General features: G+C 37.3%; 1 protein-coding gene across 2 annotated transcripts in view; it reads left to right on the top strand.

The window, feature by feature from the left end:
* The first annotated feature begins 11276 nt into the window (after positions 1-11276).
* The window catches only part of LOC106079919 (uncharacterized), an 84976-nt gene continuing 81146 nt past the window's right edge, over positions 11277-15106 (top strand). Inside the window, exon 1 of one of the 2 annotated variants that reach the window (XM_056028002.1) lies at positions 11277-11426. In XM_056028002.1, the coding sequence (XP_055883977.1) occupies positions 11418-11426 (9 nt within the window). In that variant the 5' untranslated portion in view covers positions 11277-11417. The remainder of the gene's footprint in view (positions 11427-15106) is intronic. The other variant, XM_056028003.1, reaches the window with a different exon arrangement.

The following is a 15106-nucleotide window of genomic DNA, read 5'->3' as shown; positions in this document are numbered from 1 at the left end:
ATTATATAGAGAAAGGAATCATTTAAATAGGGTAGAAACACTAAGGAAATGATCAAGAAAAATTGATGCAACAAGATAAAGAATTGATGATAACAATTTATATTTCTCTTTTTTTTTTTTGGGGGGGGGGGAGGCTGGATTGTCTGTTTCCGCTTGCTGTCATCTAGTGTAAACATTAAGTAGCAGATAATCAATGAGATTGAGTTGAAGTGGCGTGAAAGCTCTCTGGGACATACATAACAAGGCTTGAAAGGACAGAATCTACCCCATTCACAATCATTGTAATGTTAACCTAGCTACACCATACTATATAGCGTGCAGTTATTTAGTTACTTCACTTTGTACATTCGTTTGCCCTTTTGCTTTTTCTTGAGAATGTGTCGCAGCGAGATTTAACCCACAATCGGCTGCTCTCTAAATTTACAGAGCATTAAATTGTACAAAGTATGTACACAGGGGCGCATCGGCTACATCAGTGATTTCCAAAGTGGTCTATATAGACCCCCAGGGGTCTATGGGGACTTCCAAGGGGTCTACGGAAGTGAAAAAATAAATTGGGGGTCTATGGCCTGTAAATGGGGGGTCTACGATAGCGGATCTCATTGAAGCATGTCGTGACTTTAAATTTCATTTCCCATTAATGAGTTGTGCCTTAGTTAATCCTTTGAATTTTAATCGAATGAATTTTTCTCTATTATAACATTTTAAAATTGTAACATCTTATTTTAAAGCGTTATTTTATTTTGCTTTATTTTAATTTGAATTTCATCAATGAATATGTATGGCCTAGAAATCACAGAAAAAAACACATTTGAGGTTGATGAATCTTACAAAAAATGCAGGGGGTCTACCGAAAACTGGAAAACATGGCAAGAGGGTCTACGAGACTAAAAAGTTTGGGAACCACTGGGCTAGATGGTCCTTCGGATAATTGTCAGGAAGGCCTTTACGTAATGGGTCGGTTGGGTCTCATAAAATGGACGGCTTTGAACGACTGTCTGACTCGCACATTTGTAACAACAATTTTGTCTTATAGAAGAGCTCAAATTGTTAAAAAGATGTTGCAATATAATCGATAATTATTTTTTTATATTGTTATAACTCTGCGGAGCGCACCGCCATCCAGGCTAGTGCTAGAAGGTGCGCACTGTGATAGACTAGACTGGAAAGGATGTCAACATTAGAAAAGGAGAACGATTTACGCCCAAGTAAAGAGCCAATATGGAGAGACTGTGCCTAAGATAGATGTTGTTTTGTGTACCTGTGATGTCGTTTGAATAAACGTCTATGTCTTGTTGAGTTGCCTCACTTAAGTTATTACAATATTAATGGAATATTCTATATCCACATACCGTGCTTCTAGTGAGCTCTCATCATTGGCCTCTTTCAGTCGTGAAACGACTATGGTTCATCTCGAACACTTTTTCATATGGCTGTGGAGCCCTATTTTGGAGAGACACTCCCGTCCACAGATATTGCATGTCAAGGTGGCTTTCGCTTTGGTGGTAGAGGAGCTGGCCGTTTTCATAGTGGCACGTTTTTCTTCAAGAAGCTAGTTCCTTACTTAACTTCTTGACACATACACACTTTTTGATTGACAAACAAAACAAGTCAAGGACTACGCTTGAGACCTAAAGGGAAACTACTGCATTGAATTTGATGGATGGATAATAGTAGCAGTAAACAGCAGAGTAAAGGCTCCTACATCTTCACACGTTAGGCCAATGCCTTCTGGACGGAGGAAGCGACCACAAATAAAGGAGAGTATGTCCTTCTGTTGCGGGATATCTGAGAACTCTACTACAGTGGTTCTCAAAATTTAACTTTCTTTACAAGGGAACCCCTTAAGTTAGTTAAAACTTGCCCACGTACCCCTAAGTGAAATTACAAATGACACCAAAAAAGACTGTTTTGCTGAAAAAATGTTTGTTAAAATAATAACTTTAAAATAAATTTAAAAAACGAATGTCTTTGATGAGGTTGATGAGATTGTATGAGTGTAAAATGTCAAGCTCAATGTCTGTCTCACTGAACATTATTTTCTGGTAGGTTTATTTGATTTGTGATCAGGTTCATTACGGAAATCAATCCGCGATATACCAATAACAAGATGGGAAAGTAGTCCACAACTTCAGTACAATGACCCGTAATGCAGACTATAACATTGGAATCAGATTTTCTAACAAGAATGTGTAGTATCTTTGTTTAAACATCGGTTTAAGTTCCTCCTCTGTGGGTATTTTAAAAAAGCTGCTTCATTAGTATGAATTCATCTGTGATTGAAATCTGGGTTTGTCCACGAGTAAAAGGATTCAATACTTAGTAGGAAATATCCAAGCTGGTTTGGTTTAGAATGTTTTGTACTAGACATATCAAACAGTAGTGAGGGACGAGTAGATTATTATCAAAATAATCCGATCACAAGAACTTTATACTTGGATTTTAGAGAGGAAGTTATTTTAATTGTATGCAATATTCATCTGTCTGCAGATCCCCAACAGTCATCTCGGGGACCCCTGGGGGGAGGGGTCTGCGGACCACAGTTTGAGAACCACTGCTCTACTACAAGTCGAAAGTTAAGTTATACCTTTCGATGTAAACCTATAATCTAGCTGTACATATTATGAGGACTGGTACGCAGTATGTTGGTCTTTTATATAGTACATCTTGGGCTATTCAGACTTACATTATCACTAGAAAAACAAGTGCAGAGTTAGCGTTCTTTCCCGTCTGAATAAATCAAGAGGAAACAGCTCATTTGATGTGATAGATAACAACTGATTGGGGGTGGGGCATGAGTCCATAGCTACACGATCTAATGGTCAAGCTGACAAACACAGTGTACATTATCTGGTCACTACACGTTGGACTATCATCGTTTAGAAAAAAAATAATTGAAAAATAAAAGCACTAAAACTCTAACGCCATAAGTCGAAAGATTGTGAAATGGTTGCGTGCAATGATCGATTGGTTGTACTCGGTGAGAAGTGAACAACTCGACTACACCAATTGACTTATTTACTTTAGCGTGTTCTTGGATTCTGTTCTCTTGTTCGACCTCCATTCATCACCACAGCGAGCGCCGACAACATGTTATTTAACACACTCTCGTTGCATGTAATTATCTTGCAATTTTTTTTATTTTTTTTTTGCCACCTAATTAAGCTGTACGCCTGCTGGGTTGCATTTCTTTGAATGTCAAGGTTGTTCTGAATCTTAATGATTCGGCTAGGCAGCGCTCTGACGTCATCGGGTCATTAGGTGTAACGTGTCGAGCGTGCGGTCTTACGTCGATATTTTTTCATGACGTCATAATTAGATTTTTTAAAATTTGCGTCAATGGGTAGAGGCCTCTTTGAAAAGCAACAAGCATCATGGGTAGAGATTAAGAATTCATTTCATGGTCAACTATTTGTTTCCCAAATGCCAAATTCTTTTACTCCTGTTTCAGATGCGCCACACATTTTATCCACATGTGATCCTTTAAAATAAACCATTTCGAATTACTAGGTCAGTTTCACACACCATTTTAAAAATCATTTTGAGATCTATTAAATGTCTGTACTCCTAGCATTGTTATAAGCTGTATAGTAAAAAAAAGTACGATAGTTTAGCGTAATGTATTATTTAAGCGTTTTCATTCATATTACTTTTCACCTATTTTAAATTTAATTAGAATCACGTCTTCACAAGTTCATGTTCATTCATATAAACACGCATAACTCATTAGTCTCTTCATTAGCATCTGTAATTACCTTCTAAACCTCTAGTGCCTTAACTCCCTGGCTTTAACGAATGGATCATTAGCTCTTAATCCATAAATAGAAACAAGATTTCAACATTTCTTTGCTTTGCTAGAAAACAAAATGCAGCAGACAATGTGAAATTAGAAATGGACAGAGCTTATTCATCTGTAAACACTTTTCTTTTCACTAGAGATTGTAATACTAAAAGTTAATCACAGTTATCTTCTCTTTCTTTGCACGTTTGTTTTTAAGAATCGAGTTCATTTTTACAAAGCTTATATGAACTCACTCTGTCTATCTGTCTGTCTGTCTGGTAAAAAATTGGTACACGCTATTTCTCCAACACCTATTCTCGGATCAAGCTGAAACTTTGCACACTTATTCATTGCCTTGGACAAAACATGAATTAATAAAAACAATTAACCAATTAGTCAAATAATTACTACTAATCAATTATTTTTTAATACCTAAAAGAGAAATTAATCCTTCAGTATTCACAGATACTCTTAAATATGTAGGGTTACGTAACCTTAGATCATCATCATCTTTCCTGTTGGTTCCTCATGGAACATAGGGCCTCAGCAAAAACACGCCTTTCTCCACGGTCTCTTCCCAGCTCTTTCCGGTCCTCTCGGCTTCCTCTAGTACACTGCGTCGCCATGTTCTTTTTGGTCTTCCTCTACGTCTTGTTCCCTCAACAACAGAGCTGGGCAACCTTAGATATCTGAGCATAATTGATATCAAATAAGAGAAATAACTTGTACATTATTTAGGGATATGTTGTAAGAGCTGAGTTCTTTCTATTGGATATATATTTTTTTAAAGTAGGAGTTTTTTTTTATTTTGCTTACTTAAAGCAATAGCATACAGTAAGTGGATGGCTGCCTGACCGTGCGAGGCCCGTGCTGGGCTGTCGTTCGGTCCTAATGGTCCCGGTTTCATACCGCTGCCTACCCCCTTTGTCCAGTGGGAGGGTTGGACTAGGAAGTAAATTATCGTCAACTCTGGAGGAACAACCGAAGCATGTAAAACATTTTACAAATCATTATAGTAAGAAAAGAAAAGAAGACAGTGTGATATGAAGAAATGTGGTGCCGTTATAATGGAACGTCAAGAAAAACGTAAGACAATGAAAAGGATGAAGATCGGGAAAGATATTGAAATAAATTGAGACAATTGACGCCATATTTAAAGCACATTTGGCTCTAAATACTAAAAATTCTTTTCTGCTTCAAACGTTTTGAGCTTAGGAAAAAAAATAACATGGGAAACAAAGTAGTGCACAAAAGTTATTGTACGGTGTATTAGAATACTTCGCGTATAATACTTTTTGTACAATATACACTGGCTAAACCAAAAGGCGGTCTATTTATGGATTAGACTTCATGTATCCTCAATCGTAGTTGCTTAATCTTGTAAAGCAAAGTAAAGTTCCCCTTTCAGACCTTGTGACAATAGTTTATTTCATAGTCATTTGAAACACTGCACTCATCCTTAATCTTTGACATGGAAAACAATGCCATTGTTATTAGTAGTAGTTTATCGGAGATTTTTATACATAGAGTAAAAGCTATACATCTATTGTCTGTGTATCCGTAGGTTTTTATAAATAGAGTAAAAGCTATAAGTCTATGTCTGTGTGTCCGTTGTATTGATAACTCTAAGTATTGTATTTTTTAAAAAGTATTTGATAGTTTTTATGCACTTTTTACAAAGCTTATATCAACTCACTCTGTCTGTCTAGCTGTCTGTCTGTCTGGTAAAAAGTGTGTACGCAATACTTCCCCCACACCCATTCTCGGATCAAGTTGAAACTTCGTATAATCATTCATTGACATAGAAGGCAAGACATGAATCAATAAAAACAAGTAACTAATCAGACAATTCATTATTCATTATTAATTCATTATTTTTGCTACGGAGTGCTTCCCCTTTAGATATGCTTTTTTTTTGCTTGTTAGCAATTGAGAGATACATTTTCTACTCTTTTATGTTTAGAATAGAAACAAATATTTTAATCTAGCGAAAGCTTTAGAAATCTATTCTAAACCTTATAGCCGTTTTCAGTACAAACAGGCAAGTAATTAGCGGACTAGAAACATGTTAGATACGAAGATAGACTGCCAAGCATTGAGATTCTGTTAACATTAGAGCTCAATCATTTAGTTGACAACAGTGACGTTCAATGGACCTCATTCACCAATCGTAAACAAACAACATTTAGTCACGTGATAATATTGATAAACAACGGAAAAAAAAACTGTCACGTGATAGCCATTGTGTAATAAAAATTAGATCGTAATTTTTATAGAAGAGATAGAGAATCGCGTGGCTAAATGTTGTTTGTTTACGATTGGTGAATGAGATCCATTTGGCGTCCTTGACATTGATTTAGTTTATCCTGAAATTCAACTATACTTTAGTGTCATAAAATCAAGTCATTGGTATAACCTTACCTTTGATTTCATACAGATAGAGAGAGAACCTTTGATTAAATACAGATTGGTATTTACAATAACAGAAGCTTTATACTCTAGACAAGTGGTTCTAATTTTTTTTTAATTTGACACCCATGGTATATATAGTTTGACGTTATTTCCAGCTGAAGAATATTATATGGCCTATAAGGAATGCACACTATATAGACCAAGAATACTTTCACATTATTGGGGATTTTCACATTGAACTAGACAATATCCACAATGCTAAACTGAGCTTAAACAAGGGAAATTAATGCTTCAGTATTCATAGACATGGCTAAATATATAGGGTTTTGTCCCCTTGCATGACGACACACATCATTTCTTTCTTTTATTCATCAAATACTCAATGAATTATTGGTAATTATTTTTTTATATAAAAAAGAGAAAATAACTTTTACATAATTGCGATATATAGTGGAAATTACTTCTATATTGCTTAGATTTATAATTGTAAATGTGGAGTTCTTTACCTTAAATAAGCTTTGGTTTATATTTTGCTTGCTAGCTTTCAGTTTCATATAACTTTAGTTGTCAAGGCCTTGTACACTTTGAGACCTGCTCATTCTGTCACATCAGGTAGATTTTAACGCTTCACAGGTAAGCCGAGTTGAATAAAAGCTAGGTAGACTAGACTGGAGCCACATCAATGAATGGGTTAGTGTATCGATCTGGGTAACTCATCGATTAGTTCTGCTAGCTCTTCGTACGGGCAAATGTTAGGTCACTGACCTGACTGAAGCACTCACGCAATGCGCTTGTTTTACAATAGGTCAGTGATCACGAAAGGCCTGACATTGTCTAGTATCACATGGAGTCATTGATTGGGACTGAACTATGTAAAGTCAGTGATAGCAAAGAACAAGATAATAGCTAGTTAACAGATTTACTATTACATTAGGTCAGTAATCACAAAGAGAGCATTACATCGTGCCCATGGTCACTATTATATTAGGTCAGTGGTCACGTGGATAGCAGCGTTATATAAGGTCAGAGGTCACAAGAAGAGCAAGCTACACACTCATGTTCAGTAATCACCAAAAAAAAAGATAAAATTACATTAGGTCAGTGGTCACAAGGAGAGCAGACTTGCAATAGGTCAGTAATATCATAGAAAATAACAATACATTAGGTCAGTTGTCACATGGATAGCAGCGTTATATAAGGTCAGAGGTCACAAGCCTAGAGAGCTACACACTCGTGTTCAGTTATTACCAAGTAAGAAACATTACATTAGGTCAGTGGTCACCAGAAGAGCAGCCTTGCAGTAGGTCAGTATTCTCAGAGAAAACAATATTACACTACGTCCATTGTTACAAAAAAGAGCATGATTACCATAGGTCAGTGGTCACAAACTGTAATCCATTAAGTCGTCCTGATAACAATAGAGTCGTAACTTATCAGGTCGGTGGATGTGATATTGATTTTCCTTATCGAACTATCTTATCAATAAGTTATTTCATGAACAGTGTAAATAAATGAACATTTTTTAAAATCAGTTTAAATGACAACAGATACACCAGCAGACACAAGCCTCTATAGAACTTGAAAAACTGGATGAAGGTTAAAAAATAAGGAAAAGAAAACATAGTGCATCCCTCATTTTGTAATTAACTTTTTGTTTTGGTCATTCAAGTATGTTACTTTAATGCCGCTTCTGCGTTCGCGTTATTATGTTGAATGGAGAAGGTATATTAATACTAGTATATACGATACGAAAAGCACAGTAGTTTCCAGATCAAGTAACTCTTCATACAGTTTGTCTGGAATTGGAGCCAGTGTCTTGTTCAGGCTTCTCGATAGTGCATGCAGGACATGATCGATATTTTCTGGTGACACTCCACAAGGGCAAATTTGACTACATCTAGTCTTAATTTTCAGTACCCGGAACATGTTTTGTTTCATTTAGTCGTGTCAGGTTCTTGAATTAAAAATTATATGTTGGTTTTGTCTGGATAGCTTGTAATTAGTTGTAGCTCTTCAGTTATGCCAGAAAACGCATTCATTAAATCCTATACCTATTTTTTAGGTCAGCCTTTTTTTTCTTGAAAATTTTTGTATCGCACATCTTTCTTCCTACATCATGTTCAGTGCACTCTGGTCCAATCTCCTTTGTGGGCCAGTGCAGGAAGGGGATATCTAGCAGAAGATTTCAGTACTTCCTTTTGGCGCACTGCAAACTCAACTCGATTCTATTCTGGATTCGAATTCGCCCACTCTCAATTGATCGGCAGGCTGTTTATGCCACTCGGCCACTTGTAGCCCGTGTCTCCAGTGTCATACCAGGTCAGTGCTCACTCGCAGCCCTCTCTGTGAAACTCCATAAGGCCTTTAACACTGACAGCTTTCGCACTTAAAATGAGTCCGTGAATAATGTGCTTCACTACACCAGTCCACCCTAGCAAACAAATTTGACAGAACTATTTGAAGAGACTCTGGCACTCTCTGAGTGAGAGGGGAAGATTGACATTAGAAATGAAAGTCCAGTACCACACTTGTACCCTTAAAACTCTCAACGACCATGTCCAGAGGCTAGATGAGTCTCTCTCTCTCTCTCTCTCTCTCTCTCTCTCTCTCTCTCTCTCTCTCTAGCAAATATTGGAGTCGACAGATTCCTATAAGTCGTGATAGTGAGAAAAAATAAATACTCTAAACTTAAAAAAAAAAAAAAAGGCGACAGTAACGTGGGGTAGTGAGATGTTTGACATGCGCACCACGTGACACCCATCAATGGTGACACCAAATTTATAAAAGTTCAGGAAAAAAAAATCGGCGCACCCATCCAACACATATAGTTCAGTGCGACCAATCAATCAATGTATGTAATTAGCTCTTTATTTATGCTCAAATAGAAAATAGAAAAACAACGAAAGATGTTATTGAAAAAAAACAAATATTTAGGCAAAAAGTGATTTTGGTAGTGACACCAATAGCTTATCAAGCCGTAAGACACCAAACTTAGAGACGCCTCTGAGGAGAAGATGATGTGCCTCAAATTACAAACTTTCTTGGCTTTTTCTACATTTTCATACCTGGCGGTAAAATTATAAAATAGCTTTGCTGTTTGGTGTATCCGATGTATAAAAAAATAAAGGAGGTGCTGATAAGCTGTTTTTTTAAAATGAGCTATATTTTAATAAGCTGTTTTTTTTAAATGAGCTATATTTTAATAAGCTGTTTTTTTTAAAATGAGCTATATTTTAATAAGCTGTTTTTTTTTTAAATGAGCTATATTTTAATAAGCTGTTTTTTTTTCTAATGAGCTATATTTTAATAAGCTGTTTTTTTTAAATGAGCTATATTTTAATAAGCTGTTTTTTTAATAAGCGTTTTTTTTTAATAAGCTGTTTTTTAAATAAGCTGTTTTTAAATAAGCTGTTTTTTTAAATAAGCTGTTTTTTAATAAGCTGTTTTAAATTGAAAATTTTCAATAGAAGCGTGAACGATTTTAATCAGGAGTTGAGTGCGCGCATGTAGATGTTGTTGTGTGTGTTTGTGATAAGATGTGGGACCTTCAACATTCACTTTCAGAGTGACAGTGACACGACAGTCCTTGGAAACAAAAACAAGAAGCTAATGAAAACAAACAAAAATAATGGGGGGGGGGGGGTGCTATAGTTGGGGGGGGGGGTGTAAAAGGGATTGGGAGACGAAAAGAGGTAATCAAACGAGGCCGGCGCTACACAAGATTGATGGGTCCTCTAAGCCCCCTCAGGGGGGAAGTGCTCCAATGTGTTAATGGGCGTGGTAGGTCATTAGTTTCCCGTTAGCACCGGACGCCACGTTTGTCCGGCTTAAGCTGACGTGGGGCCAGTTTCTCATTGTCTCACAGAAACGGGGAAGGTCAAGATCATGGCGACTCCGTGCTATTTAGGACCAAAAAATGCTTTAAAAAACAAAAACGTGTATCAATTAGTTTGGAGCAGTCTGGTAATTAAATTTGTCGAAGATCTAGACTATTCTAGACTAACAATAATACATCTGTGTGATTAGAAATATATTAAGCAATTTTTTTTTTATTTAGCGCAATTTCATACTTTTAGCTTTCTCAGTACGCTATGATCCTATCACTTTTCCTGCCCAGTTAGATAGGGGTTGGAGAGAAAGAACTGGGTAGCTGGGTGATCGCTTTTTAAATGTTCTCAGGTAATTACGGTACCCACTCTAAGTATAAACATGGGAGATTGTAAAGTTATCTTTTATTTATATTTCATGTTTGTGTTCATAAGCCTCAGACGACGACCTATAAAGGGGACTAATTCAGCTTATACCATTAATTCAGTCAAGTACAATTCTTTCCCTTCGCGAGATACCAAATAAAATAATAGATTACCAATAGTTAATAAACTAATTGGTTAATTATTTCTTTTGATTCTTGTGTTGTCAGGTAAATGAAATAATTTTGTAAACTTTCAGCTTCATCCGAGATAGAGTGTGGAAAAAATAGCATGTACCCATCTTTTACCAGACAGACAGACTGACAGACAAAGTGAGCTTTGTAAAAACAACATATAGATCCATCTCTTTAATCTCTGACCCGGCTCATTTGCACTTTGTAATTATCCTTCTTCCATCACGTCATCAATAATGTGTGCAGGTGAACTGTGAATGCTGGAGAGTGAATTGTGTTAGAGACTAAAGAGAGAGAGAGAGAGAGAGAGGCCTTTACGCTAACATTAAACGAGGACATTTTTAAAGGTAATCGAAATCTTCGCTGCCCTTTTTTTGCTGATATAATCAGTATGTACAGTAACATTTAATTGTCTATGTTGGTACCAAGGTATTTAAAAGTTTGCACTATTTCAATGATCTCTCCAGGTGAGGTGGACTATGCGAATCGCTGGGCTTGTAGTTTATACTAGCTTTAGTAGCCAATGTGTTTCTGTTTTAACTGACTTCCTATGTAGAGCATTTATTCGTGTCATGTGACAAAATGATGATCAAATGGTTCAATTGATTCTGCACTACCGTCCCGTAAAGAAATGACACTGGTATCTAACGGAGGGTGTGTGTTTTTTTTCTTCCTCTCTCCACCTCGCTAGCGCCAGAATGACAACCACACGTGAGAGGCAACGGGTGGCGGGGGCCGCTTGATTGAGGGAGGCAAGCGCCAGAGTTAAGAGCTCCACTTCGGGGCGCTGCATTCACGCGTAGCTCACGCTTGTGACTGGATGTACGCGAGCTCTTCACAATGTTGCTGGTGAGTACAATTTGTGTGCGAGCGTTGCCCGAGTGTATGTCATATATATTTCAGCACGTGATCGCTGCGATGTATGTGTGTGTGTGTCAGTGTGTGTGTATGTGTGTGTGTGTGTCAGTGTGTGTGTACGATGACGTTGCATTGTTTCTCACCTGCCCTGTCCCCTCACAATGTTATCACATGTGCCATTCTCTCCTTATCAGTCGGGCAATAAAACGTTTCTAGAGCAACGGTTCTGATGTTTCTTTAGGTCATAAACTTTCACTTTTTTATAATACGTCTATTCAACTCGTCATTTCGTGTAAACTTCAAAAACCCAAAATCTAAAACCAGGGTGGGTAGACGCGATTCTCGAAAACAGCTCTAACGATTTTCTAGAAATTAGACAGTTCCTGTATATAGCAGGGAAAAGAAAACTGGAAAAAACTCTAGTTTGACCGTTATAATGTTTCAAAGTAAACAAAAATAAATTGAAATTTGGCTAAAGCATGAGAAAACATATTTCTTGAATGGATTATAAGTCTTTGCGTTTTTCCGCATTTGTTTCAGATTTTAATAAATTAATGTTTAGGAGCATTTTGCACATAACTTCTAAGTCTTGATCTAGAGGAATATCATTCGAATATTATAAAGTTTAGTAGACACGCTTGACTAAAATTAGGTGTGGGAAATTGTGAGGGGTAACAAATGTTCTTTTTTCTTTAAATCTAACAATCATTAAGAAAAACATAATCGCTCAATAATTTTGTATAAAGTTGTTATTGTCTTTTTGAAAAAAAAATATTTTTTTTTGGTTAAAAATGACGTTTGTACATTACATCTTTCGTGCTATGGTTCTTCTCAGTGCGATCTAGTCCAATCATTGTGGGGCGTGTGTTAACTGAGAGGAAGGTACACAACTTTGCTCGGATTTGATCTCGAGCCCCCTTGTTAGCCATCGCGTTTCTGCATCTCACCCATACCAGGTTCAGAGTTAAGCAAGACATCTTTTGTGACATCCTAACAGTAGACATATTTATTTCTAAGTCATAATGAAGCTTTCAATGACATAGGCTAATCTTCAGTCCCTTGATTTTTGTCGTTTTTTGTGTGTGTGTCGCAAATGTGCCGTTATGTAGAAATGTTGTGATGTAGGGGGCTGCGACGCTTTGCCTAACAAATATTTCCACTCTTTCCTGTCAGAGACTGTGAAGATAGAGACCGGTCCATTCTTTCACGATGTCCGGCCAATTTTTCCTTGTCCCTTCTTCGTGTCCCTTCCTCTGTACCGTGAGAAATGACTTTTGATATTAAAGCTTGTCTTACAAGTTGCCCAAGCCAGTTCAGCTTTTGTCTCTTCATACTTTTAAGGATTCTCTCCATTTAGCCAGCAAAGGTATTGACTTGTATTGACCCCCTGCATCCTATTATTTTACTCTCCTTTGCATTTAGTTTAAAGTTATTCGCTATACATAGAAAATCATACCATATATAGAGACCGTTTTTAGCAGTGTACCTACATTTGGTCTCAGCAAAAGTACTTTTTTTAAAACTTAAATTATCTTAATTACTCGATAGGATTATTACATTTTTGAATAAAAAAATTAAAGAAAAGCGTATAAAACACACATTACAAACACACCACACACAGACACACCCACAAATCATACACATTCACACACATTGCAGTTGAAAACGAAAAACAAAGATTTACCTCCCTTTAGCAATTCAATTTTTAAATTTACTTAAAAGTAATCTAGCTGTGACAAGCAAAATCCTACTGGGCCAAAATTGTGATAAAAAAATGGTTATCAATGAAGAAATTCTTTTCTTACGCGGAAATGCGTTTAATAATTAAATTTCAAGTTTTATTTTTTTATTTTTTTGAGTAGCTATTGTTAACACTTCAGTGTGACTCTGCAATTATGTCCGACATTTCGTGGTGTCTTGAAAGAATCTTAGGCAGCCGATTTTTAGAATGAATCTTTTTCTGCGTTGACATTATCGTGATGGTGGACTCAGATAACTAATTCTATATCTTAGGTAAACAAAGGTTTCCAGATCAGGCAGATCTCTAAACACTTTTTCTTCTATGGTTGTGTTTTGGTGTCAGTTGTTCGGGTGCATCTTTGGAATACATAGTCCACATTCTCTGGTAACACTCCACAAGGGGAATGTTGATCGTTTCGTAATAGCTTGTAATGGAGTTTTAAAAGGGATTTTGTACTTGACTCTTAATTAGTCTTCACTCAGATTTTAACCACAATAATCAGCTTGCCCACTATTTAATTTTTTTTTTAAATAAAACCGACAAATCCTCTTTCAAAACAGAATGTCTACTATCACAATAAATTGACATCCCCAGAGGAAATAGTTTGAGAACCGCTCACCTTAAGGTTGTTGCTACTCTCGAAGCAACACTACAAATCATTGACGTTTCTCTCAGACTGTGGCAGGTTTGACCTTCGATAACAGACGCCAACGATTAGCAGACTTGAGACATTGATTGAGGTATTAGTCACATACACCAAGATCTTCAAATTTAGGGATATTTCACATGGAAAGCTGATAGCCACTTAGTCGATACGGTGCTACACGTAGTCATTGTGGTGGTACACGTAGTCAATGTGGTGGTACACGTAGTCAATGTGGTGGTACACGTAGTCAATGTGGTGGTACACGTAGTTAATTTTGGTGGTACACGTAGTCAATTTTGGTGGTACACGTAGTCAATTTTGGTGGTACATGTAGTCAATGTGGTGGTACACGTAGTCAATGTGGTGGTACACGTAGTCAATGTGGTGGTACACGTAGTCAATTTTGGTGGTAAACGTAGTCAATTTTGGTGGTACACGTAGTCAATGTGGTGGTACATGTAGCCCATGTCGTGGTACACGTAGTCAATGTGGTGGTACACGTAGTCAATGTGGTGGTACACGTAGTCAATGTGGTGGTACACGTAGCCCATGTGGTGGTACACGTAGTCAATGTGGTGGTACACGTGGCCCATGTGGTGGTACACGTAGTCAATGTGGTGGTGCACGTAGTCAATGAAGTGGTGCACGTAGTCAATGTGGTGGTACACGTAGTCAATGTGGTGGTACACGTAGCCCATGTGGTGGTACACGTAGTCAATGTGGTGGTACACGTGGCCCATGTGGTGGTACACGTAGTCAATGTGGTGGTGCACGTAGTCAATGAAGTGGTGCACGTAGTCAATGTGGTGGTACACGTAGCCCATGTGGTGGTACACGTAGTCAATGTGGTGGTACACGTAGTCGATGTGGTGGTGCACGTAGTCAATGTGGTGGTGCACGTAGTCAATGTGGTGGTGCACGTAGCCAATGTGGTGGTGCACGAGCTTTCACGATTTTAGCGAGTCTATTGGTGAAAGAAATTACGTAAACATGAAGTAAAAATGACGTTTCAATGACGTAATATGTCGTAAAAAAATGGGGACAAAAAAGTTCCACAGTCTCTATGATTTCAACAACTTCAACGGTCCTGTTACAGTTTGTTTCAACGCTTTACGACTATCAACTATGGCTCTAATGTTTCAATAGAAATACTTCCTATTTGGTTGTACACTTAAACAGTAACACCTCTGGCATTCAGTCATTAAAGTTTGGTTTCGAGTCCAAATATTCAGGAGTACAGTATTTGTACAAGGCTTATGTCAACTCACTGTGTCTGTTTTGTAC

The sequence above is a fragment of the Biomphalaria glabrata genome, chromosome 4 (genome assembly GCF_947242115.1).
Source record: "Biomphalaria glabrata chromosome 4, xgBioGlab47.1, whole genome shotgun sequence".
In the NCBI taxonomy this organism is placed as follows: domain Eukaryota; kingdom Metazoa; phylum Mollusca; class Gastropoda; family Planorbidae; genus Biomphalaria; species Biomphalaria glabrata.
This window is presented reverse-complemented; position numbering and strand designations above follow the sequence as displayed.